Source organism: Camelus dromedarius, chromosome 20 (assembly GCF_036321535.1).
Source record: "Camelus dromedarius isolate mCamDro1 chromosome 20, mCamDro1.pat, whole genome shotgun sequence".
Classification (NCBI taxonomy): Eukaryota; Metazoa; Chordata; class Mammalia; order Artiodactyla; family Camelidae; genus Camelus; species Camelus dromedarius.
The window spans coordinates 23,988,889-24,016,418 of NC_087455.1; the positions used below are offsets into that span (position 1 = coordinate 23,988,889).

At 37.9% G+C, this 27,530-nt stretch overlaps 2 protein-coding genes across 2 annotated transcripts in view; one reads left to right on the forward strand and one right to left on the reverse strand.

The window, feature by feature from the left end:
* TRHR (thyrotropin releasing hormone receptor) overlaps positions 1–27,530 on the reverse strand; it is a 477,565-nt gene that overhangs the window by 222,385 nt on the left and 227,650 nt on the right. The window lies entirely within an intron of this gene.
* Positions 19,925–21,498, forward strand: TMEM74 (transmembrane protein 74). Its single transcript, XM_064476894.1, has one exon. The coding sequence runs from the start codon at positions 20,077–20,079 to the stop codon at positions 20,992–20,994; it is 918 nt and encodes a 305-aa protein (XP_064332964.1). The 5' UTR covers positions 19,925–20,076; the 3' UTR covers positions 20,995–21,498.

Genomic DNA, 27,530 nt, shown 5'->3' on the forward strand with positions numbered 1-27,530 from the left:
TCATTGTGCATGGCCATATACATGCAGGGATATAAAGGAGTCAATGAGGCACTGAATGAGCAGCATATCAGCACATCAAGGAAGGATTTGCCTAGAATGGGAACATGGGCCTTTTGCTAGGAAGAGACCATAATTAGAATTAAATTTGTCTCCTGGTTCCAGGGAAGAAGCTCCAGTTTTCAGAACAGGATATAGATTCTAAGCAATGGTGTTGGAAGTGTGGATTCTTAAATGTACTTACTCACAAGACAGCAACTGAGACCCTGTCTTACATTTCCTGCAGTACGCAAGGAGCTGAAGGATACTCTGCGACAGGCCTCGGTAGTATCAGTGTTACCTTGTATTCACTCAAGCTTGCACTCAAGCATTCCAGTCCATTTAAACCTTGGCTAAGGTGACTTTAAAAGACATTTTGAAGAAACTAGTCTCATGTGGTTGGTGATAACAACAAGGCCGAGTCCTCCAGATTCCCACTCGGAGAAGTCCTTTCTTTCCTGGTAGGGTAAAGAGCAGGTAGGTAGGGCTGTAAAAGGCAGCTGTCAGCCTCTTCAGAGACTGCTTTAGCTAAGGAGAGCTGCTTCACCCAAGATCATGTGCTTCCCAGAAGAACCCTCATCTAATGATTGAGTCAGGAATGTAAAGGTCCAGCTATTAGGACCCTGAAGGGGTATCTCTGATGAGCTATTTTAGCTCCTGAGCTTCCTCTGGGGTTGGCTGAGGATATCACCCAGACCATCTCGGAGTGTGACTTCTCCTTCTGCCCATTCTAGATTCCTTCCCCTCCTTTCCTATGAAGCTGATTATGGCAAATGTGGTAATTTCCTCCCAATATCCATTACACACTTAGTATCTGATAATACAATCCCAAATTTTAGATAGAAATATTGCAGATAAAATAAAAGATAGATAACAGAATGTACTTCTCCAAAGGATTATTTCCTTGCAAGCTAATATAGCCAAGGAAATATGTTTTGGCTAAGAAAACACTGGAAAAATAATTTTAAAGGAGGAAGAGTAGCTTTTTCATGTCTCCTTCCTGGTACTGGTTGTAATGAAGACAGGATGGGTGGAGACTGAGCAACTCTTGTGGACCATATTGTAGCCTGGTAAGTGGAGTAGAGGAGCAAAATAGGACCCTGGGTACTTGCTAAGCGTAGTGAAGCCACAACACCAGCTCAGGTCATCTACTAGTAGATTCTTTTTTACATAAAAACAAATTTCCATTATTTAAGCAACTTTTAAGGAGTTTTTCTTTTTTAAACTTACAGCTGAATCCAGACTAAAATAATATACAAGAGATTCTGGTGGTTTAGGGGTGGAGGAAGAATTGGCAAAGGGCAGAAGCAAAGGCAATTCCCAAGATAAAAGTAAACAACAGTTTCGGGGGGCAGGGGAGTGGAGGAGAAACATGTTTATCTGGCCTAGAGAGCAAACTGTTCAGTCAGAGCATGAAAGCTGTTTCTAGGAAAAATACCTGGAACTAATAACTCATCTGACACGTTTAACTGTCAAGAAAATTGTACTGAGAGGCATTTTAAAGAGCTATGGGAGAGTGTAGAAAACTTAGGTCTTCAAAGAAATGAAAAACAAACAAAATTTTAGGACTTTAGTAATTACAGGAGGAATAAATTGTATGAGAAAACAGAGGCATCATAACCATAGTATTCTACCTGGTTCAGCATGAACAGCATTATTCAGTTATAATAGTAAAAACACTGAATATTCCTTTAATTAAAAATTGAAGTACGCTGAGACGGTTGAGGGGTAAGGAAGGAGAGGAGAAACTGTGAGTTAAATCCTCAGATACTGTAATAGAACATATTTGTTGATGAAGACAAAAATATAGTATATGCATATTTTTAAAAAAATTATACAGATGAATACAAAACGCCCTAAATGCACTGAAAGCAGTTGTCCCTGTGGAGTAGGACAAGGGGACCAAGTGAATGTCATATTTAACACTACTTACATTTAATATTTTCAAATATTTCTTTGCATGTAATACTTTGACAAAAAGAAAATATTATTTTCAAAAAAATCAGGGAACAAAATCGAGGAGTTTAGTGGAAGGTCCAAAAAAAGGTGAGAAACGGATAGCAAGAAAGAGTGAAGCAAGTCTAAAGCCTGAGACTGCTTTAGGTGTCTTTGCAATGTCACTTCTTATCACATGATATTAATAAAATCTGAGCTATGACAATTATAATTATTGCCAATGTACTAAAATTTACCTAGAGAACTTTAGCTTTCTGCCAATTCACATAAGCTAAATGTCCTGAACTTTCATTCTCAGAATTAATGTTCTTCCCAGGAGGAAAGATCCCTGCTACATTCTTTTCTAGAATTTGCCACATTGTGAGCTACTTCAAACTTCAAAAGACATTTAAGATCCAGGATTGCCAACGGGAGGTTTTTTCAATATCTGTTGATTACCACAAACTCCACTTGAAACCGGTATACAATAAAAAAGGAAACTGCCTCAGGTATTCTTAAGACAACTTGAAAACTTTGCAGGGGTTTAAAAAAGTAGACTAGGTTCTCCTTTTGAAAGTTAACTCTTTCTTTCTTTCTGACCATATGTGACTTCTTTTAAAATATCCCTGAATTATGCCTTAATAACAATCTTCAGGAATCCCTGTTTGGTGTTACTTATGTATTCTCTGCTTGACAGAAGAAATAGCATTTTTATTGAGTTTTGTCTAAAATATTACCTGGCTTTTTGTTCTATGGGTTTATCCTGTCTTTTTTCCCCCTTGGTATCCATCACACATACCTCACTGTAACTGTTGGTACGAGGAGACAAATGTTTAAAGATGAGGTGCGTACATTAGTTGGGCTAAAAGAAGTTTATCCAAGTTTGCTTTCTAAATCAATAAACTCTGCCAAATACTCAACTATTTCAAACTTTTAAAATGGTATATATGTGACCAATATTCTCCTTTGTTTAGTTATTGTTCTTCAGTATTTGAAACTATATAGATTGGGTTCCTTCAAAAATTTTATAGCAAAATTCTTTTAAACTTGCCTTTTGTATAAGAAAAATGTTATTAAACACTGTGTGACCTGACCTCCTAACTGCTTTAAGTAGGTCTTGATTAGAGTTTCCATAAATGGAGGGATTCTGGCTAATTTTGCTGTGTAACAATTACTCTAATAAAACATAAGCAAATAAAAACAGCTTTTTAATTTTGCTCACAATTTTGTGGTCAAAAATTGAGGAAGGCTCAGCTGGACTTTTCTGGCGTGAGGTCTCTCAAGCAGTTACAGTCAAATAATGGCTAGGCTGCATTTATATGAAGGCTCAATGGGGCTGACTATCCCACATGGCTCAGTCACAGGGAAGACAGTTTATGGATGCTGTTTGCTGGGAAATCAGCTGGGATGTCCACCGAACACTTCCACATAGCCTTGCTGTATACTGGTCTCAGAGTAGTCAGACCAATAACATGGAGGCTCAGGATTCCAGGTGTTCTTCCACTGAACAGGACGGAAGCTTCATAGCCATTGCTGGCCTTTGAAAATCACTTAAAGTCACTTCTACTGCATTCTATCAGTTAGTAACGAGACTTGGCCCCACTGAAAGTCAAGGAGAGAGAACATAGACTCTACATCTTGGTCAAGTCAAAAAACATGACAATTTGTCTTATACCCCAAGAAGTATAAATGTTGAAGTCAGGGTATTATAGCCCAAGTCCATATTGTTATTTTTGAGGCTTCATAATGAATAGCCTTTTGGAGACCCTGTGCTTTTAAAGAGTTTACTAAAGTTAGCCTCACCCCATCGCCTGTTTTAAGTTATTTTCTACCCCTGAGAGTTTCTTTCTCTTTGACAAATCTACCACACTAAGCTTTTAACAAACATGATGTTTTTGCCAAGTAGATGCTCCAATGGAGAGTTTCTAACCACCTCCTTACCACATTATTAAAATATTTTTCCACCTATTAATTTTCCGTATTTCCTTCCTTTCTTTCCTCCCTTTTCTCTGCCCCCACACACTCTTCCTTCCTTTTTTATCCAATATGCTTTGATTTTTTGGTTCCACACTCTCCTAGGCACCGGGGATATTAAGATGAATAAACCATACTTCCTGTTCTACAGGAGTCTGCATTTTGGTGGCAGAGATGGGAACTGAAACTGACAAATAGTGTGGCAAATGTGATTGCAGAGATATGTGCAGAGGATTATGGGAGAACTGAAGCAAGACTGAAGTGCTTCAACGTCTCAGCTACTCAAGAGAGAACAGCACAAATTCATACTCAAAGAGAGAACAGATTCAAGGTCTGGGAAATATGACTATGACACCCACACATTTCTGGATCATGTGTTTCCAAATATAAATCATTTTATCTCCTGAAAAGAAGATTCTTTCTAAAATATATGATCCTTATTTATACAAACATCTGAAAATATGCATTAATTTGAAACCAATTTATTCCTCCCTGCAATAATGAAACCACTGAAAGCCAGCTTCTTTGGGGTAGCAGAGACAGCAGGAAAACCCCTTGAGATTGTCAGAAGTGCTAACCCACTCTAGTGAATGGATTCTCACAGCTCAATTAAAAGAGAAATAGCAAGCACATCTGGTCATGAAATTTAAAATATTTATGAGGATAAAAGGCCTTTAACAGTGGTTTTTTTTTTTTTACTATTAATTCACAGCTAGATGGAAGGGTAATACTTTGGAGTCTTTTACTTCATTATAATTTCTATGACAAAATGTACCAACTATTTCCCTTTTGGTATAGCTTGCGAATCAAATGGATGCTTGATTTTCTGATAATTTTAAGGTAGTTTCTTTCCATATTTCCCACAAAAAAAGTGGGTCTTCACTGTTGTTGAAAGAAGGCAGCGGAAAAGGAACTTCTCAGTTTACGGAAGATCATCAGCACATTCTACTCAGTAGGACACCAGGTATCTAACATGGTTCAACTGAACAATTGGGTTAAGGTCAGGAGATGTTTAAGGCATCTCTGGAGTTGGTAAATGGGCTGCAAGACATTTAATACACAGGAACTTGTGGACTAAAACAGATTTCTCTGGCATTTTTAGGAAGACCGATAAAAGAAACGTTCGTTCTACAAGCTAGCCTATACTACACATTGCAAAACACTTGCAAGTAGAGATGTTAAACATATGTCCCTCTGTCTTTGAATTCCCAGCATCTAGCATAGTGCCTGACCAGAGTTGTGCGCTTCATAAATTTCACTAAATGTGTGAAGAAATAAATGTGATGTGCAGATGGCAACATAAAAAAAAAAAAAAACAAACCAGTTATTGTTAGTCAAAGGGTGGACAAATTAAGTTGCCTTGTACTTGAAATTTGCAATTTCATTTTCCTTGGTGTTATTTGAAGATAGCAACTGTTTTTATCATCCTAATCATCAATCTTGAAGAAATGTATGCAATATTTTCATCTGACAGGGCTATAAAGAATATATAAGACTGTAATAGATGCATAAAAATAGAAATGAGGACTCTGCTGGGTTAAGAGAATTTGGTAATGAGCTACTTAGTCTTCCCCCACAGTGAGGGGGAGATCAAGTAATACTGTAATGATCCACTTAATTATTTCTGAAGTATTTTTGATCGATGCATGTCACAGCTTAGCAGATGTGACAGTGACATTGATTCTGCACAGTGACAGACTCTTTCATTACATATTTTACAGTTTATTACAGTGTTTGCCCCCCAATATTTAGCCTTTATTTCTATTGCTGCTTAAAGTAACTTTGTCTTGATTTTTTTAAAAGGATGGGTTTTATCTGCAGGCTGAGACATACATTATATTATAACTCCCATTAAGATCAAAGAAAGATAGAATTCTTACCATGTAAGAGCTCTGGTTCTGTCTCACAGAACTAACATCCCACATTGTTATCTGGTTCTCATTTTAACAAAGTACTTGTTTTAGTTAAATTTGGAACAACCATTGCCGGATAACCAAATTCCCTTTTCCTGGGGGAACTGAAATCAAACTATTAATAAGGATAGAGAATTACACTTAGCTTGCTCAAACATTTTGCAAAATAGGAATGCTGTTTGTAGAAGTGCCATGTTCATGACATTTCACTATGAACTGTTCTTCAATTCTTCTGTTGCTTATTTTCTTTTTCTTATTCTGAAACCCACTATTCATTACACAGTGATTGGATTAGATTGTTTTCTCTGAAACATTTCCTTCCTTTTGATCAGGGGCTTTCTTTTGGTGTTCAGGTTTTTTTTTGCTGTTTTTTTTTAACCAAGGAATTTATTTGTAGCTGTTTGTTTCAGCTATCATTGTAGCAAAATAGGAGAACTATATGAAATGATAGATTTCAGGTTTAAGTTCTTCACTTACCAATTGATTTATACACTCATTTATAAATATGAACTGAGCCTTGTGAGTGGGGTCTGCTTACTGCCTTTTGTCCTCTTATTTACAGATACTCCTTCTTTACTCATCTTGGAGAGCAATGTTACAGCAGGCTCCAGTTATATAGGGTCCTTAACCAAACACTATTTTAGACTTATGATAAGACAGACACTATGCTCAAACTGGGGAGCTGGGGAAATAAATTAAACCTGGTACCTACCTCAAGGAGTCTAATGAAATAGAAAAATGTATAAAAATATATCATATTGGGATGCTTTCATAGGTATTAGGAGACTTTACTAAAGCTGGCAATTTGTTGACTTGTTATCAAGAAGCTTAAACATGAGAGAAAATTCAGCACAATCTAACCTTGATTTTCATTCTGTTTCTTTGTGATTCTTCAGCCTTTTCCCTTCTCCTATATGTCAGTTTATCCTCAGGCTAACTTACCTTGTGGTTCTAAACAGAAATAAGAATTACATCCTTCCTCCATTCTCAACCACTGATCAAAATTTTGCACTTTACCTTGATTGCACTATTTCTGAGTCAAATGTGGCTAAGGGAGTCCTGTGTTTTGGGCTGGGGACTGGTTCCTTCCTTTCCCTTAATCAGTTGCTGTAGCCTGAGGGAATGTGATTAGGCTTATTGATTTGTCCCCTCGAGCAAAGGGTAGAGTCATATCCCCCAAACCACAAGTTACTACACAAAAAAGGGAAGATGGTACTTAGGGGTAGATTCAAGTACTGTTACAAAAGAGAATGGTGGGATATTGGTAAGGCAACCAAAGACTGGATCTAGGCAGCATCAGTTTTCCACCCATTGCCACTTTATGTTTGGACTCAGCATTTTATTATTACAGTAGCTTGATTACAAAATTGTCCAAATTGTTCTACATGCCAAGCAATATGACTTTGTAGGTTCTTGCATCAGGAGAGTCTATTCTCTTATTCCTTGAATCTGTGCTAGGCTGGTGATTTAACAAAATAATGCCTTGGAAATGCTCCTATGCCAGTTTTGAGCTTAGCCCCCAAGAGCTTTATGTGCTTCCACTCACTCTCTAAACCCTGCTGCCACCCTGGGAACTAGCCTGGTCTAGCTGGCTGGAGGCTAGGCGACTACATAGAAGACAGACAAGCAGTCATTCCAGCTCAGGCTATCCCAGACCAAGCATTCACCCAGCATTTGGCCACAGACACAAGTGAGCTTAGTCAAGACCAGGAGGACCTAGTAGGAAGGTGAAAGCAAGGGTTTATACAGGGCCACAACTGCTTAAGTCAGGATTCTGAAATCCAATAAACTCTTAAAATCAAAAGGATTTTTACTAACTTGCAGGAACTTCATTTGGCAGCAAAACCAAATCTGAATTTATGAAAGGCCACTTATACTCTTTCTTAACCCAAACTAGTGAGAATATCCACAATTTTTGCTGAAAAATGTATTAATGTATTTGACCACAGGATGCTGCCCCTGATCCTACTGGGGATTTTACAAAATATATTGCATATGCAAGGTTTTGGCTTTTTCAATTACAAAAAGGAAACCCCAAATCCAACCAGAACCAAAACAAACAAACAAAACACTTGACTTTTGAAATATATCAAGCGCCAGAATTTGGGGATCCAAAACTCCATTTTGCACCATAAAATTTTTAGCCATTCTCTTTCTTTTTCCTCTTCCCATCCTATTCACAAAGAATCTTCTCTAATCTCCTTACACTAATTTTTTTTTCTTTTTTTTTTTTTTGCCCCTCTCTTCCTCCCAAATCCCTTGCTTCCAGCCTTTCAGTGTCTGACTTCAGCCTCCTTCCCACTCTGGGATTTTCCTCCCCCATCTCTTTCCTTAAATAGTACTATTCAAATCTTTCTCAGCTTCCCAGTTTGCACTTTCATATAGCACCCAGCTCAGTAAATTGAAAGATATTCCCTGACATTTGGTCTTTTTCAAAGGGAAGTGAAGGTTGAAGATCAAGGGTTAAAAATGATGACTAATGTTCTCCCGTTTCACACATATAGACAAATACAGATAATGATATACTACTGATGCTCTGATAGAGCTTGTTAGGCTGGGGTACAAAGAAAGTAGTGGCCAATTCTACCCAGAGTAGGGAAGGTTTATTAAAGAAGAAAGTTACAGAGAAATCCATGTTCTATCAGAGTTGACTTATACTGACAAGTTGGGGGGATGAAATTCAGAACCAGCAAGTCCAAGTAGGGGAGGGAACTTTAGAAAAGGAATACTGGGGATACAGCTGGGAATATCAGTGAATTGCATACAGTTTATGAAGCTGGAATGTATGGTGAGAGATGAGGAAGAAGAGTTAGGCAAAGACCAAGTCATAAAAAAATTATTTGAAATAAGCTTCTCTCAAAGATGTATGGTATTGTCAGTGGGGCAGAAGCCAGGAGAAATTTCTAAAATATGAAAAGCAGATAAGACATGATTGAAGAAATATGAGGCCACTAAAATGAAACTATCATAGTAGATGGAGCAGCAAATCCAACACAAAATTTCCACTGTGAAGATGAACATAATAAAAAAAAAAAAGACCAAATATCTGAGGAAAGACACCCATGAAAAAGAGACAAAATTGAAGACCTTATACCCAAGAAATAATTAAAAGAACAATCAAAATTGATATGGTTATAAATTTGAAGATATGTTAATTAATATTCATGGAGAGTCAAGGCAGGACATCACATTTATAAAATAAGAAAACAACTAACTGGCTAGAGGGTGAAAAATGTAATTGTTGAAATTAAAAAATTAATAGATGGCCTGAACGGCATAATGAAAGCAGCTGAAAAGCAAATTAATAGCTAAAAATAATAATACATGAACATGCCAAGCACTGTTCTATGTGCTTTACATACATTTTATATTTACTTTTCCCTCATAATAGTTAAATAAGTAATACTATTATGATCCTTATTTTACAGATACAGAAATTAAACTACAGGACTTACATAAAACTCACTCAATCATGTGATCAACTCCAGAGAACACTTACTAAACCACTGCACAACATATAGAAGATTGAACCTAAGAATCACTTCAGAATGCAATACAAGAGGATTAAAAAGATTGGAATAAAGAAATAAAGGTTAAGGATAAGGAGAAGACTGGAGAGCTTAGTGATGATGAAAAGGAAGCAGTATTTAAATGCATGATAATTAAGAATTTCTTAGAACTGAAGAAAGATAAGATTCTTCATTTGAAAGGAGCCATTAAGTGCTAAATAAGACAAATTTAGACAATGGAAATTAGGTACAGGATTTTAAGAAGGGGATTGCCATGATCAGATTTTTCTTTCATAAAGATTAATCCATGGGCAGTGAATTAGAGGCTCAAGAGTATAGGCAAGGTACTGCCTATCTGATAATTGCAGTAGTCCAGACAAGAGATGATAAGAGCCTACACTGGGGAAGGAGAGATAAGGAAGAAGACCCAAGCACAGAGATAGAAGACTGATGTTAATACTAACAATAATGATGAGATACTAAAATGTCAAATCATATTCCATAAAATTCAATGACATTGAAAACAGTTAATGAAGTGCAACCACCACCTGAAACACTTGTTAATGTAGGGTCTCCAACAGTAGCATAGCAAAACTGAACCATAAAGGGTCTTGAAAATAGTAATCAAAATATGAAATATTCTTACCTCATATAACTATTAAAAATAAAATAATCACTCCTTTATAGCAATGTATCCCAAAGTTTAATTTACACAACACTAGCTGCATAAGATGTTTGTGAAAAATTAAAGATTCATAATCTTATAAGGTTGGGAAAACTCTTAAAACAAGTCTTACCCTTAGAGTCTCAAATTATACCTTAGCAAAGTGAAAGGTCTCAGAATGTAATAATGAAAACTAATGAATTTTTAGAGTGTAATATTTTTCCCCAGGAATATTTAGTTATATCCTAAAATAGATAAATATATATAAACATATTTAGGGAAATACTATTTTAGGGACATATGCTTATACATTTATAGGAATCCAACTTTAATTACTCCTCTGATGTACATTCAAAAGTATGAAATATTGCTTTAAAGTGGTATGCATTTCATAATTTTGTAGAAAAGGAGAATGTGAGGATGAACGAAGAAAATTCAAGTAGAAAGATAATTTAAAGTATTAATATCACTCAAAAGACTAGCAGTGATAAAAATTATATGAAAAAAAATCTAAATAAAACCTTTACTCTCTGTAATATTAAAAGAAAGCAAGATAACAACAAATACTTAGACCACCAACTATAGGCTGATAACCAGAGCCCTCCTGTCCCCCTTCTGAGCTCCTTTTTGGCCTGCTGCAAGAAGGCTCACTGCTGTGCCAAACAAACTCAAAGCCTCTCTGCCACAACAGAAGTTTGTTTTATGCTCACATCTGATTCTGATGTGGATCAAATGGCTCTTTCTGAAGTTGAGATTCCACAGCCCAGGCTACTTTCATATTGTGGCTTCAAGGTCATTTTAGCATCATCCAGATAACACATGGAGTGAAGAATGGGCAGAAACATCAGACCCTTAAGTACCTTATCCTGGAAGTTAACACACATCATTTCCACACACGTTCCATTCACCAGAACCAGAAAAGTGGCCCCACAGAGATGCAGGGAGTACATTCACAGTTTGGACTGGTGTATCTTCTTGATGAATTGACCCTTTCATTGTTACCATTTCTCTTTATTCCTGGTAATGCTCATTGTCCAGAAACCCACTTTAATATAGCTGCTTCACCTTTCTTCTGATTAATGTTTGCATGATATATATATATATATATATTCTTATAACTTACCAATATCTTTATACTTAAATTTCACTTATCATTATCTCTTGCTTGATGATGGTTTTTATAAGCTACTTGATTATAATAGGCTAGCTTCTCTTCAATATGTTCCCCAGCATGGTCTTCTTAAAATTCAAGTATGATCTTACTCTCTTGCTTAAAAACCATCACTGGCATTTTGTCACTTTCAGAATTAAGTTCACACACCTTATCCTTATTACAAGCCCAAAGATGATCTGTCCTTTCCCGACACTTCCAATATCACTACTTGACATTCTTCCCCTCAGCTTTCATACTGTATACATACTGAACTTTTTTCAATTCCAGTCATTCAACTTCTGAATTGCCACCCACTGTTCATCATGCTACCTCATTCTTCAAAGAGCTAACTTCTTTCTGTATTTTTCTCATTTGGATATTATATTATCTAGAAGTCTACTTTGACCTGTCAATTCTGAATTAAGTGTTTTTCCTTTATGTTCCCACCATATCATCTATTCCTTTATCACAGCACTGATGAAATGGCATTATATTTGCCTTTTCAATTGGGACATTCCCCCAACAAATTGTAAACTCCTTGAAAGTTAGGATGTATCCATTCAGTACATTTGGCACTTAGCACAGAATCTTTTGATAATTCATACTTATTGAGTAAGTGGCTGAATTATTGAATATTATTAATGACTTTAATAAGAAGTTTTAGTGCAGTGATAGACCTGTAAACTGGAATATGTCTCTAAAAAGGGATGTGATAAAGAACAGGGAGAGAGTTGAGGTCAGTTGAGATGTTTCTTGAATAAATAGCAAAGGAGACTGTGGTAGTACGGTGGCAGAGGTACTGTAAATTTGTATACTCTCCCACCCTCCATGCATAACAGCATGTCAGGTGAAGCCAAGCTAGAGAAAACCATCTTCAAGTTCTTAAGATGAAGAACAAAAACCTTAGATTATGATATATAATAAAGCAGAGATTCAAATCAAGTGCTTGAAACCTGAATTCTCTCCAAAGGCATATTGATCTTATTATGAACTACTACATACAGAACAGTGCAGGAAATAAAGAGAGTCACCTCTGATAATTTAACTCAAAGAGAATGCTAATGTAAGCATATCTAGGTCAAGAAACAGAACAATGCTGGTGTCCCAAAGCCTCTCCTTTTGCTTCCACCAAATCACTATCCCCTCTCTCCCTTGCATATGTAGCCTCTATCTTGAAATTTATGGGAACCACATTCTTACTTTTCCCATTGTGTCACCAGTATCCCAAAATACTCTGGTATAGTTTTGCCTCTTTAGCTAACAATACAAATGGGCTTGCACAGTTACCCACTAGTATTTTTTAGTGGCTAGCTTCTTTTCTTCATCCTTACTGTTGCATTTTTGAAATTTTCACAGTTATTAATTTTTATCCTGAATGTGAGCATGATATTTGGATCAGAGACAGATTACCATTATTCATTTAAAAAGCAACTAATGACCACATGGATTCCCAACACCCTACTTTTATCCCTGGGACAACACAATGAAAACAAAGTCAAATGTCTTATGCATACAAACTTCAAAGTCTGTATCAGACATGAGAACAGAGAAAATCTTTTATGTTTTTCTGCCTGTATACAGAAACAAGAGAAATCTGCCTTTTTCTCCCCTCCCAAAGGACAGAAAAAAATTTCACTCCTTCCTTGGACACAACAATCTATTACTGAAACGTAACTGTTTATCCTCTATGTCTTTTTACCCTCACTTTTGTATTTTTCATTCTTTTGTCTCTTTGTGTTTTATTTGAGTTGTTTTTTTCTGAACTATCTCCAATTCACTAATTCTCTCTTCATTATGTCTAATCTCTTAATCCAACCACTGAGTTCTTAATTTTGATTATGGTATTTTTCATTTTTCATTTCCAGTTCTCTGACAAAATTCTAAATTTTGTCTTATTTCATTAAGCACAGTAAATATAGTTACTTAAAATTCTGTAATACCTGAAGCCTCTTGTTGGTCTTTTCTATCATTTTATGTTTCTGTTTGTTTTCATGCGTGTGATTTAATCTTCTGATGCGCTTGGTTTTTTGTTTGTTTTAATTTTTATTTTAAAATAATTATAGATTCTTGAGACGTTGCAAAGATATTATAGAAAGGTCTTGTGTACTCTTCTCTCAGTTTCCCCCAGTGGTTACATTTTGTGTAACCATATGTACTTATCAACCCCCAAAATCACCAGTTCACCATATGTGTAGATTCACATAACCACCACCACAATCAAGATACAGAACTAATGGAATACTATCCAGTCATAAAAAATGACAACATAACACCATGTGCAGCAACATGGATGTCCCTGGAGAATGTCATTCTAAGTGAAGTAAGCCAGAAAGAGAAAGAAAAATATCATACAAGACCGCTCATATGTGGAATAAAAAAAAAGAATGTAAATACAAAACAGAAACAGACTCATAGACATAGAACACAAACTTGTGGTTGTCAAGGGGGCTCGGAGTGGGAAGGGATAAACTGGGATTTCAAAATGTAGAATAGATAAACAAGATTATATTGTATAGCACAGGGAAATATATACCAGATTTTATCCTCCCAGAGAAAAAAATGTGACAATGAATATATATATGTTCGTGTATAACTGAAAAATTGTGCTCTACACTGAAATTTGACACAACATTGTAAAATGATTATAAATCAATAAAAAATCTTAAAAAAAAAAAAAAAAGAAGTGCCTGCTTGGGGCACAAAGTAAGTCACATTCCTTGTACTAGTCCCATTCAATGACTGAGCCTCTATCCAGCCAATGTCTTTCTTACCTCCTAGCAACCTAGCCTTTCCTGATAACCCTAAGGATGTTTATTCACAATCAGTCCTTATTATTATTGTTGAAGGAAGAAAACTTGAAAGCATCCTCAGTCGTCATTACAAGAGACTTTTTGCTAAAAGTTCTTGCACTACCCTTGATTTACATGGTAAATTTACTTCTCAGAATCTATTTTCCTACTTAGTGTAATGTAATCATGATTGCACCTCCCACACCTCAGTTCTTATAAGTAAACAGGAAAATATGGGCCATATTAAACATTATGTGAGATAAAAATCATTACTTAGACTTTAAAATCATTATTTTATTGGCATCAATCATTTTGTGAGCATATATTGAGGAACCATTTTTGGCCATGTATTTTGCTATTTCATGCCCATGTGTAGCTAGTTTCAAAGTTATAGAAAGAATATATTGGTCTCAAAGAGCTTAAATTTTATCTGGGAAGAGAGACACATAGAAAGCAGTATAAAATAGACATGAAATACTTCTATAGATATAAAGTGACAGTTTGAAAGGAGGTGTATTATGCCACTAGAATGCCAATTAGAAGAGCAATAAAAATTTGGGGGTTATGAACAAGAAAGGCTCTTGAAAAAGGTTCCTGGGTGAGATTTTTGAGGAAAGTTTAAACATGGATTTATAGGAGAGAGAGGTGAGGTGAACTTATTCCAGCAAGTGGTATTTTTTGCAGACCCTGTCTTTCCAGGAGCTCCACATTTATCCTTTTTCTGCAGAATTTTGAAGATTTTCTTCAAAAGTAAGTAAGTACACATTTATTCTTTTCCTGCAGAATTTTGAAGGAGATTTTGTAGGGCGTTTGCACCGAGCTGATTGTATTTTAATGCTCAAGAATATGTAGACAGTCAAGTGTACTATATTCAGACATAAGAAATGAGAAAGAATAAGGTGGAGACATAATCATTTCCAGTCTCAGTTCAGTCTTAGCATTTTCCTTCACTGTAATCAATAGAAATATTTCACTTTCTGTAGAAAGTAATAAGACATTTAATACACAGATACTGACCTTAAGGAGCTTACAATTGCTATTAGAGCTTAGGCACCTAAGTGAGAAGTTAAACAATATGCAGTAGTTACCTAGACATACTAGAAATGTCACAAGGTAGTGGTTGATAAATATAAAAAGACATCAGCTCAGACAAGTCCTAGCATAGTTCATAGGAGACAGTCTTTGGGAGCTGGCTTGGAGGAAAAACACTTCATGAAAGAGATGCAACTTAGAATTATTTCAGCAGGGAAACCATGGTAGTCCTGTAATCCAACTGGATAAGTCTCTTCTAACACATCACCAATAAGTGGCCCTTTTTAAAAAATCCTCTCCAGTAATAACAGAGTTCACTTTCATGACACATCCTGTTTCAAGTTCTTAGGGAATGTACTTCCTTATACTCAGCCCCAAATTAGCCTACTTAGTAAGTCTGATAGTACCATCCAGGGCCTCCCAGTCCCTGTGTCCATCATCCTCAGGTACCCCAGTGTATTACAGATGTGCTGGCTTATTTATTCCCTTGCCCCTTACTTGTCCTGCAGGGCCTGAAGTAGCCACAGCACCAGGACTATGGTCATGAGGAACCCCTTGTCTTTATCCCAGTGCAATAAATATGATCACCTCTCATTTATGCTCTGCTGTGAAAATGATCGTGAAGCATTGCTCATTATAACGTAGTGGTGAAGAGACTCAGGTTCTAAAAGGTAGACCCAAGTTAGAATCTTGGCTCTACCAGTTATTTATTGCTTCTAATACCTTGCAAAAGAGACATTTTCAATCCTCAATTTCTACACTGTAAAATGGGTACAATAATACTGGCTCCCTCACAGAGTTAGTGTAAGAATTAAAGATGACAACACATTAGGACTAATAAATACTATTATTGTCATTGCTTCTGCTTTCCCCCCTTTTAAGCATGATATAAAATTCCTCTTCTATTTCACAAACTTAAAATTATTTAAAGTTAGTTTTTGTTTCCTCTGAGACTCCTTCTCTGGCTAAATACCCCAAGTTCCTTTAGTATCTCCTTGTTCAACATGAATTCAGGTTTTTTTCAACTTCTTAATTGCTCTCATCTAGACATTGTATGGTGTCTTTGGGCTCCATTTTAAATACATAGTACTAAGAACAAAACACACCGTGGCGAATGTGGCTGGATGAGATAGTCCTTAAAGGGTGGAAGAAATAGGAGGATAAAGAAAGGATATTCTCACCAGAAAATAGTGTAATTAATGAGCAAAGGAGAAGAAGCCATAATAGACATGTCATGTTTATCAACAAATGGGCTTAACTGGCTAAAAGAGAATCATAGGGACAAAAGATTTTAAAGGGGCTGGATTATGAAGTCCCCAGAACTATGAGACTATGGATGCTATCAATAAAAAGGAAAACCAACAAAATCATCAGGATAAGAGGTTAATCTATTTCTTGAAAGCAAACAACCTCAGAATTTATGCAAGCTATTCACAAGCAGCAAAACTTTATAACCCTTCTTTTGCTCCGTTTAGATGAAAACAATCAATAACCCTAGGATCGCCCCAAAGGAGATGCTGAAAACTTGGAGATGATCCACAAACCACACATTCTCCTTGGCTGTTGGCTGCTGCAATCCACTGTACTTAGAAAGAGGTTGGGGATCCTAAGAATTTACTTTGTTCTGTCCTGGGAGTCAATCTTAGTGGCTTCAACCTCCGGATTTCCTCAATTCCTAGCCCTTCTCTTCTTGCCTTTTGGTCTTTTTTTCCTTTCATTCAACTTTCATAATGCTTAGGACCTTCTAGGGTTCATTCCTCACCTCTGCTGAGTTACTAGCTGTATGACTGGGCAAATTATTCAGCTTCTTTATAACTCAGTTTCCTCTTCTGTGAAAAGGAGGATTTTTATAGGACTTTAAAAATTACTGTGACCATTAAATGAGTTAATGTATCAGAAGTGATCAGAAGAGAGCCTGGCAATAGTAAGTGCTGTGTATGTTATTATTGTTATTTTGGGTCATTATTATTCAGACACCCTGCTAAGCTCAGGGGATGAAGGAGAACAGGACAATCCTTTACCCTCAATGATCACGTTTCTCCCGATTTTGTTGGCAAATCAATGACTTTGGAAGCAGATCCTTGGATACAACTTATTAGCTACCATTTATTGTCTTTGCAACCTTGGATGACGCACTTAATTCCTCTGAACCTCTTTCCTCATCTGTAAAATGAGGGTTAATAAAATCTGGGAAGATTGATTCTATGCATATTGCCTGGCACACAGTTGTAACTAAATATACACTCTTCCCACATAATCCTGTGGCCACACCTTATGCTAGGGGACCCAACATTGAGTTTAGGAGCCAAAGCTTTTCTAAGGTGCCAGGTAGGAGCAGCTAGGTATTGCGAAAACTCTTCAGGAGGGGCAAAAGCGAGAAAGTAGGAGGGAAAAGACAGGAGCCAGGCAGAGAGGCCGACCAGGACTACATCTCCCGGGATGCTCAGCAAGAGAGAGCGAGCCCCGCCCCACCCCGCCCCGCCTCGCCGGCACAGAAGGCGCTGCCCACCCCTCGGAGCCGAGCCGCGCGCAGAGGCTACAAGTGCTGCGGTCTGTGATGAGGCTGCTTTCCCGAGGAGCCGCGCAGAGACAAGCGCGCGGTACTCGAACCTCAGAGGGTGGCTAAGGCAGGAGGTGAGTAGCGCAGAGCGGGACGGGGAGGAGGGGCTGGGGCGAGGGAGAGACCCCGGGAGCCTGGCGCAGCTGGGGAGCGCTTCCCCTCTCCCTGCCCAAGGTGCCTGCCTTGCTTTGGGGTATTAGGCGAACGCAGCCCAACTCCGGATACCTCGGGCGGAAGCGGAGTTCACCGGAATGGATCGATTGATCCCGGGCGTGGGGATGCCGCTGCCGGGTGCTTGCGGCGCGCCCTCCCGGCACAGCGCGCGCAGGACGGATCCCGAGGTCGCCTCCCCCAGACCAGCCTCGCCCGAGTCAGTTAGTTCCAGTACAAATATTAATGCTCTTCATTGCTGGCAGACGGACGAGGCAAAGTGCTATCCCTTCGTTTTGCGGTGCAGTTTCATTAACTGCGCTCTTAAACCAGGGAGAAGAGAGGGAGGAGACTGAAGGAAAGAGCCTTCAGCTGGTCCCCTGGGATTTATCCATTCTCCACTGAGAATGGAAGCCCCGGATTACGGAGTTGCAAAGGAAATCGACTGTGCAGCTAGTGTATCTCTGATGGAACAAGAGCCTCTCTTCTTTAAAGACAGAGAGAAGCCGGAGAAGGGAGTTAAGTGGAAAATTCTCTCCCTCTTTGTTATAAATTGGAAGTCCCGTAAGGGACTCTGCCGATTTTTATCTAAAGTAATCCAGTTTGATGAGTTAATTGAGCCAAAGGTTAATCAGAGCGCCTAACGTTTGAGGAAACTGCGAGGCAATTTCTTGTTTCAGTAATTGATCAAGCCCGTTACCATCGATTCCTTCTTTGAGGGATCCTGCACTTACTAAAGGAAAGCTCTGGTTCAGTTGTGGTTTTCCTACAGCTGGTGTTTTTGTTTGTTTGGTTGGTTTTGGTTTTTTTTTTTTTTTTCTGTTTTAGCTGCAAACTCCAATAATAGGAGATAAGTGTGTGTGTTTTAAAAACTCTAATGTAGAGCAGAAAACATGTGGATTCCCTCTCCTATATTTTAAGTAAGTTGCCAGGTAGACCTTAAGTGAGCCTTGCCTGTGCTTTTGTGTGGGTTACCAGCTGTTAGAGCTCTTTTGAAGTATGATGAGCCCCCAAGCCACGAGTTAAATCAGTTATTACCCAGGACTTGGAAGCAAAATAAAAGGGGCTCTTGCTTGAAACCTCTGTACTTGGTGACAGTGGAAAGTGAATTTTATTCCTCAGAAAGATGGCAGAAGCAGCAAAAGATGGGCAAATGGTTTTCTGCTCAATCCAAAGTTCTGTCCCTGATAGGTACCTTGCTGTGGTGGAGGTGAGGGCATGTCATGAATACAGAGTTTCAGAGGTAACTTTGGAAATAGCTTTTCACCTATTTGCCTCAATGTAGCTGTAACTCTGTGGGTTTATGATTTGTCTTTTATTGTCAGTTTACTTCTAGATTGTGAAAACTTCTAGATGGTCGATTTCCTGTGCACATTTGTTTGCAAAGTGTGCAGAGGGAGAGGATCATACCCATTTAGTAAGTGGGAGTAGCTTGTACCTGGAGCAGACGACTGTGTGTGTGTGTGTGTGTGTGTGTGTGTGTGTGTGTGTGAGTGAGTGTAGGAGTGAGCTAGCCCATCGTATTTTGCAGGGATCAAAGAGTGGTGTGTTGTCTATGTACTTTGGGGTCCTGAACATGCTACCATCATGTAGCAGCAAGGGGCTGAGCTGAGACTGGAAGCACAATGAACAGGAGTAGGGTCTTGTAAATACAGGGCTGTGTAACTAGGGTCTCTGTGTGTACAAGGTGTAAGGTTTGGACGGGTGGCTGATTAAGCCAGCCATCTTTCACCCACTTCAGAGCTACCCAGTCAAAATGCTGAGCCCTGGCTCCAGTAGAGCCCAACTGATGGTGACAGATTTATTCACCCATGGTAATGCTCTAATGTTAAAATCTGTTTTGAACTAAAGAGAGTGTAAACACTTATAATTTAACTGAATTGTTGAGAAGTCTGCGCTTCCCCAGGTTCTCCAGAAAATCAGCAGCTCTGCTAAAAAAGGTCCCTGCCCTTCTCATTTGTGTCTCTATACAGGAAACCTGCCTTCTCATTTGAGGGATCCTGTCACTGAAATGTGTGAGTCCTTGGATAAATTTGGCTTGGTGACGGCAATGCTTTCTTCAGAGACACTGTCACTTCCTCCGTGCTCCTTTCCTACCCTGACATAAGTTTCTCAGTGTTAATCCCTGTGATAAGTCAGAGGATTTGCCCTTTTCGCACTTTCCTGCTACTAGGTATCTGGTCCTTTCTCTTACCTCTTTTAGGAGGAACTGGAGCTAAAGTGTCAAAACCTGTGGCTACAAAGGAGATGAGGGCCTCAGGAGCAGTACTCCTGGTGATGCAGCCTTAGCTCCTGTTGGGTTCTTATCTAACTGTCTAGCTATTGGCAGACTTTCCGGAAGCTGCTGTCTGATTAGCTCTGATGGAGCTCCACTACCTTGCTAAGAAGAGCAGCCAGGCAGCCCTGTGTGATGCTGTGGACTGGAGTGCAGGAGGACCTCCCAGTGACGAGGCAGATGCAGCAGTCACCAAAGCTGCTCTCTGCTGCCAGAAACACTGTATGTCAATACAAAAAGCCCTAGAGATGGAAGGGTCTAACCTTAGCCCTTCTCTAGCATCCCCTTCCTCCTCTCTGCAAGACAATGTTATTCAGCCAGACTCCTTGCCACAGGGACATCTCAACTCAGAAAACAACCAAATAACAGCAGAACGGAAAATCTGCAACTGCTGTAGCCAGGAATTAGAAACCTCTTTTACCTACGTGGATGAGAACGTCAACCTGGATCAAAGGAACCGGAGCTCCCCTTCAGCAAAAGGGAGTAATCACCTGGGAGACCTTGGCTGGGGAAATTCAAATGAGTGGTCCCACGAGGCTGCCATATCCTTGATATCTGAAGATGAAGATGATACAAGTTCAGAAGCTACATCTTCAGGGAAGTCAGTAGACTATGGTTTCATCAGCGCTATCTTGTTCTTGGTCACTGGCATCTTGCTGGTGATCATCTCTTACATTGTCCCCCGGGATGTGACTGTGGATCCCAACACCGTGGCAGCCCGGGAGATGGAACGCCTGGAGAAGGAGAGTGCGAGGCTGGGGGCTCACCTGGACCGCTGTGTGATTGCTGGACTCTGTCTGCTCACGCTTGGGGGGGTCGTTCTGTCCTGTTTGCTAATGATGTCCATGTGGAAGGGAGAGCTCTATCGTCGTGACAGGTTTGCCTCTTCCAAAGAGTCTGCGAAACTCTATGGTTCCTTCAGCTTCAGGATGAAAACTAGCAGTAATGAAAACACCCTGGAACTGTCCTTGGTAGAGGAAGATGCTCTCGCTGTACAGAGTTAATTCTGGTTGTGAATTTCTTAAGAGTCTGCTTTGGCATTTTATATGAACAAAGCAAAGCAAAGGAAAACAAAACACAACACATTTCTTAAAATTAACAGTGCAACTTATTTACCTGGCAAGAAAAGTTTATTTCCCAAACCAACAGCCAATATGTGTTTTTGTTCTCTACGTATTTTTTCTTTAGAAGAAAAGCCATGTAAGATGCATTAAGAAACCACAACCAGCTACACCAGTCCTTCTAAAGAGCTGAGGTTAATTAATCTGTAATGGTCATCAGCTTCTACTTCTATAACAAAATATTTCTAACAGTCCAGTGTATAAATGACTTCTTTTACATGATTTGGGAAATTATTTTTTGGACACTAGTAGGATGAATTAGTAACCTATTTTGTGAAAAAGAACATAAACACTAATCACATAATGAGGCTTACATTTAATTCTCAAAGGTGCTTATCTATTTTCTTGCTAAATTTATTTTTCCTGTAATTTGGCTAAACACTAAAATATAGGGGTTTGAATTTGAATGTTTTCAAAGCTTGAGGATGCTGATTATTAAGAAAATGTAAAAATATATGTTACATTCAAAATTATTCCTGTACTCAGAAGTGGTAACTAAGTCATTAGAATAAACTTTCTAGTAAAATAAAATATAAATCATTACAAGACCGATCTGAATTTGACCCAGAATGGCAGTACCAAGTTAGCCAGTGTCAAATGCCTGTTTTCTAGATAATCGCTGATAAAAATTTCATTTTCTGTTTGTGATTTGGCCATCATACCAGTTACCTGTTCTTTTGAAGTCTTTCCTGGTTCTCACACCAGAGATGCAAAACAAGACGTTTTTATTCTATTTCCAGATATCTAATATCTAGGCATTTTGAATCATGACTGGCTCAGGCACACTCCCAGCTGACGTTTTGTTGTTGTTGTTTGGAGAAAATCTCCAATGCAAGAGCAGCTAGACCCTTGGGGGCTGTGCCTAGAAACCTGTATCACTTGCTATAGGCCAAGCAACGAGTCATTGCCCCAGGATGGCAGCAGTCTTTAAGATTATAGCCAAAAAATTAAAGTGAGAAGAGAGAAAGATTAAACACACTGATTCAGTGGGAACTGCACTCCTCACCAGAACTCACCTCCTCCTAAAAATGTTCTACGCATTATTCTGATCACCTTATATCTAGACCCTCAGTAACTGTGAGATCTTGCCTCATCAATTCAAAGCATGGTGAGCAAAACAGTAAACACTTTGCAAAACACACACTTAACGTCCCCACTAACTCAGTGTCTCAGGATGGTTATGGTTCAAGAAGAGGGTGGGGAATTCAGCCAAAGAAATATCTTGCATTTTGCAACTATTCCTTGAGGTGTTCCAACCTCCCGCTGTTACCAGGATCAGTGGGGTCATTCTTAAAGAGGATTGAAGCTGGGAATTTGGGTGAGATGGCAGGGATGGGGAAGTGAGAAAGTGATTTCTTTATAGATTCTAAAACCTAATTCCAATGTCTGGAGCTTTTGTTACTGAGGACCGTGGAGTATGTGGGTGACTGGCTGGCAGAGTGTGTGTCAGGATATTTATGTGAACGAGCTCTTGTAGGTGTCAGAGATTGATTTGATGAGTTAGGGACACTCATGTTACTAAGGGTTAAGGTAAAATGCAAAAAGAGAGGATCAAAGGATGATAAAAATAGCGAGGACAGGTATGTGAAAGAATTATTAGGTAGAAATGAGAAATTATATGGACATCAGAGGAAGCTAAGTGTAGCTGGATTACCTTACCCTATATAACAGACTGTTGTTGATTTGGAAATAACTGGGACAATATAAACATGATTTTTGTTTTCTATTGCTGGTTCTTTGTATTTTTGAAGAAACTTTTTGTTTTACCATGACTATCATGTGTTGAGGCTGGCTTACTAGCAGTACAAATTTCTATTCTGAAGGTTTATAAATTGTCAGATTCTAGCCTGTTTGAGGATCCACTTTGCATGATGTTGAGGCAATAGGGGATGATCTCCTTGGCTGAGTGAGTAGGTTTTGAGTTGTGTGGTTTTTTAAAAAAACACATGTTTATTCATAGAAGCTAAATGGCATCAGCTGAGTTTTGTTTTTATTTATTGGTGAAACAGGATTAATTAGTCAAATTGCAGACTAAACAATTAGTGTGTAGTTTGATTTTCATCTTAGAAAGGAAGACAAATTTGAGAATCAAGTGTTAGGGAGTTTTCTCAGGTCTGTAAAACTGCTGATAAAGGAGAAAAAGCCAAAGCTTTTCATTTGGAAGCATTTAATGAATCTGGCAGTGCTACCAAATTACATATAGTTCTAATATGACCCGAAGGATATATGCTTATATATATATATTTCATATACATATATTTTTTCCATATATATATATATATATATATATATCCCAATTAGGAAAAAATATTCAAGGAGAAGAAAGACCTAACAAGTCAGAATTTATTTCTTCATTTTCTTCCTTAAAATTTTAAAATTGAAATATAGTAAGTAAATGCTTACTTATTTCAACAATATTATTTAAATCTGCTCATATATAGGGCACATCTCTTTTAAGGTTCTATTTATATGAGGGCAGACCATTACTCTAAAAGGAACGAATTTAGAACATCATCTGGGTGTCTCCTCTAATGCTGTGTTGACATTAATCAAACAACTGCCTTAGTTATGATTTCCCCAGGTATTCAGTTGTGTAGCTGTAGCCCATCCTGTCAGTGCCTGAATTCAAGATGAAAATTACTTGAATTTAAGCTGATGGTAACACAGGCAACAAAAAACCCTGAACTTTAGACACTGTTGTTTCCAATCTGATAGGGTTTGGGGCTCTAGATGTATTTAGAAGTACTTTAGTGAGATCAGGCAATACTGTTACACAGTGGACAGATGAGGGCTATAGTATTGATCTCGGGTTCTTCGTGGAGATCTGGGACCTTACATCTATCTCTTTAATACGGTGCTGATTGTTATCTATGAGAGTTTTTATTGCTAGAACTGGAGAAGCAAAACTCTTTTTTTCAGAGGTCCATAGTTTAGGTCTTTAACTTTATAGCAAGTTTTAGAAAACTAAACTTAGAGTCACCTTCCTAATCTTAAAGAAGGCAGCTCATTGTTGAGCAATGAGGCCCAAAGGGGTGAGTATGAGAAAGCAAGCTGCTTTTCTCCATTACTACTGGGATCTACATGCTGCTAATGCAGTTTACTTGTCTTAATAACTTTGATAAACTGTTCCTTTTTAGGGCACCTTAAACTGTTTGTGGCAGAGCTGAAGTGTTTTCTTTACAATGTTATGTGTTCTTTTGAGCCATCTGGAGCTCCTGAAACAGACCATGTCATAGGATGCACTGGTCCCATCATAAGAAGAATGCCTTCTCCAGGCCCCCCGTTTCACAGCTGATTTAGTTTAGAGGATTACAGGACTGCCTGGGACCATGAAATTCTTGGTGGCTGTGCATGCATAATTGCAATGCCCCTTGATGCTAAACTACCTAGACACTTGCCTCAATATCAGTATCACATGCTTTACCGTCTGCTTAAAACATCTGAGTCCATCCCTTTCATCCTTACTTGTTTTAAGAGACCCAATTAGACCAGTGCTGCACATGTCCTTTGAGGTGCAAATTTAAACAAAGAGACTGCCCTACCAAATTCTTTTGTGCCTTCCCTTTGCTCCTGGACATAAGGATAAGTGACTGAGTGAGAACTATGTCAGTTGAATATCAGGAATGAAAGGTGTGAACCCAAGTGGCTTTACTTTTTGTGACTTCTTTGTGACAGGCAAGAATTCTAGACAAACGCATTTGAACATTTTAGCCTTCTTATTCCACATGTGCAGTGACAGGCAAATGCAGAACCTCACCTGGATTACTCATCTAAAGTTAAAGGGAAAATGTCCTCTGTATCTGTTAAGAGAAGGTTTTTTAATTTGAAGGTCAGATTCCATTGCAGCAATAACTGCTACCACAAAAATGTGGCCTGACAAAAGAGATTCACAACCTTCACCAACGGTTTCACCTCTTAAGTAAGTAAGATTTAATACCACCAACTAGATTCCACTGTGACAAAGGAATAAGACAGATCCTTACAGTTCTCTGTGATGACTTTAATCTTTCCCAGAATTGGGCATAAAGAATGACTACAATGAAAAGAATTATAATGAAGTCTCACTGGCTTTTTTCAGTATGAAAGTGTTTGTAAGGAGAATTAACATATTGTCATTTTTTGCTGACTTTCAGCTATATCATTTTATGGTTCATAGGATTCTATAATATCCTCTCCTTCCAACTCATATGGGCATAAGGCTTGGGAAATAATTTGCCTGACTCGTGCACTGGCACCGTAAAAAGTAAGATGTTATTTTAAATATGTAAAATTGATTTAAAAAATCTGTGGCATACCCTTAAGAGTGTACCTGTCTCTGGTTTCTGTTTGTTAGTGTGCAAGTGTATGTACACTCAAGTCTATGAGTGTATTAGGAGAATAATTTATAATTAGAGAACCATAATATTTAAAGCTATTGTTAGAATAATTTTCTTATAGGAAACTTGGCATGCCTTAATATTGACTTTAAGGACAAAAGAAGTCTCTCACAGGTTGTGAATGAAGAATTGGGAATCAACCTCAGAATGAGATGTCGTAATTATATACATCTCTTTTGGTGGTTTAGCATCCTGCAGAGGTTTGATTTATTTTTTTGACCTCTAAATTTCAGGCTCAAAGAAGTGTGGTATATTTAGAAGTTATTTTACCATGATTTATAATTTTATTTCAGGGAAATATGGGCAGCAAACAGTGTTTTCCTTTGCTTCAAGTTTTAGTAATTCTCCTGTATTTCAGGGAGAGCAAGCCTTGTTTTCTCACTGCCATCTTTCTGCTTCCTAGCCAGGTTCCAAACAAATGTCGTACAAGAAAGCAAAGATGGGTTATTATTATATAGTAGATTGAGAGTTTTAATTTCATGGTTCTCACTGTGCTTTTAATTTTACTTTTCTTGCCAAACAAGAAAAATACTTTGCTGATTATGTATTTCTGATATTCTAAAAGGGCAGATATTAAGGTTATGGGCTTTTTATTAGGGCATTTGATGCCTTATATGATAATAGCAAGTGTGTCATACCATTTTAAAATAAAACAATTTATTAAGATGTCTTATTATGTTTGTTAACTTTCATTTAAAGCTGAATCTGTAATGCTGATTTGGTTTTTTTAAAATTATATTTGAAATTATCTGCCCCCCAAATTAGAAGTATTATTTACCCCTGATTCCAGTATAACATTTTTCTTGCTGTGCCATATCATTAAGAACAGTGTGACCTATGCCTTATTTTTCTTTGTTTTTACTTTATATGAAATAGTCAAACCATTTGGCTTTCTCTAAATTACTCAGTAGTGAACCTAGAGTATGAATTGCACAATGTGGAAAAAATACAGACATAAGTATTTTAAAATCAGTTATCTAAAAATCTAGAAAGCTTTTAGGTGAGAAATAAATATCAAATTGGCTTATTCCCCTGCTCTTAATCATCTTTAAATCTAATTTTGAGCTCCATTTTCATTTGAGAGGTGCATAATAATTTAGATCATTAAGTGGAATTTGATCATGATTATGTATAAATGCTGTCATGGTTGAGAATTCTAAAGGGACAATTTGAAGTAAGGCCCCATACATTGCTCCACTCATTCACAACAAAAATTGGATCAAGATTCTTATGTACTGTAAAGGAAGATCTAGGGTTTTTTTTTTTTTTCATATTTTTTTTTTAGAAGGCCTTTTTTTGGCTAATCACCTCTGGTCATTCAGAATGAGATACACAATGCTGCTGTAACTCCAGTCTCTTGCTACATGACCCTCACAGGTCAGCTACCATTTCAGATGTTGCTGGTTGTCCAGCTAGAGGAAAAAGAGAGTCTGCAAAGTCTCAAACAGGCATTGTACCTCCTCACAACTTGTTAGCCAGGACTAGTTACATAGTCTCACTCAAGTCAGGAAATGCATTTCCAATGTGTGCCCTGAAGTGTGGATATTAAGGACCATTTGGCAGATGACACTAATGACCACCATAGTTTCTAGTGTCTTTGTGTTGTTAAAGCACATTATGTGTCAATGAACATAAAAATTCTTATGTTCTTTAATGACCACTATTATCTGCATTTAAAAAATGAAAAGCTGAAGCTCACGAACATTTGATGGCTAGCCAAAGTTACACAAGTAATAAGCAGTGGAGAAAGGACTGACACCTAGGATTGTTTCACTAAAAACTCGTAATTATTCTAGATTAGAAGGAATATTACCCTTGCTGCGAAAAAGTCAATTTACACTAGATATTTTATTTTGTATTTATCATTTTATAAAATAAAATAACAGTCATGGGATTTGAGAAATAGGAAACTCTTCCTATAAGGAAATCATACTAGTATTTTGCTTTCAAACAATATAGCCATTTGTCAAAATATAAAACCAAATTAAACCTATCAAAACTCATAGCCATCCTACTCACTGCCCCCACTGAGGTTCAGATAAG

What these genes read in the sequence shown, in the direction of transcription:
- TMEM74 (XM_064476894.1), top strand. Translation starts at nt 20,077, where the DNA reads ATGGAGCTCCACTACCTTGCTAAGAAGAGCAGCCAGGCAGCCCTGTGT.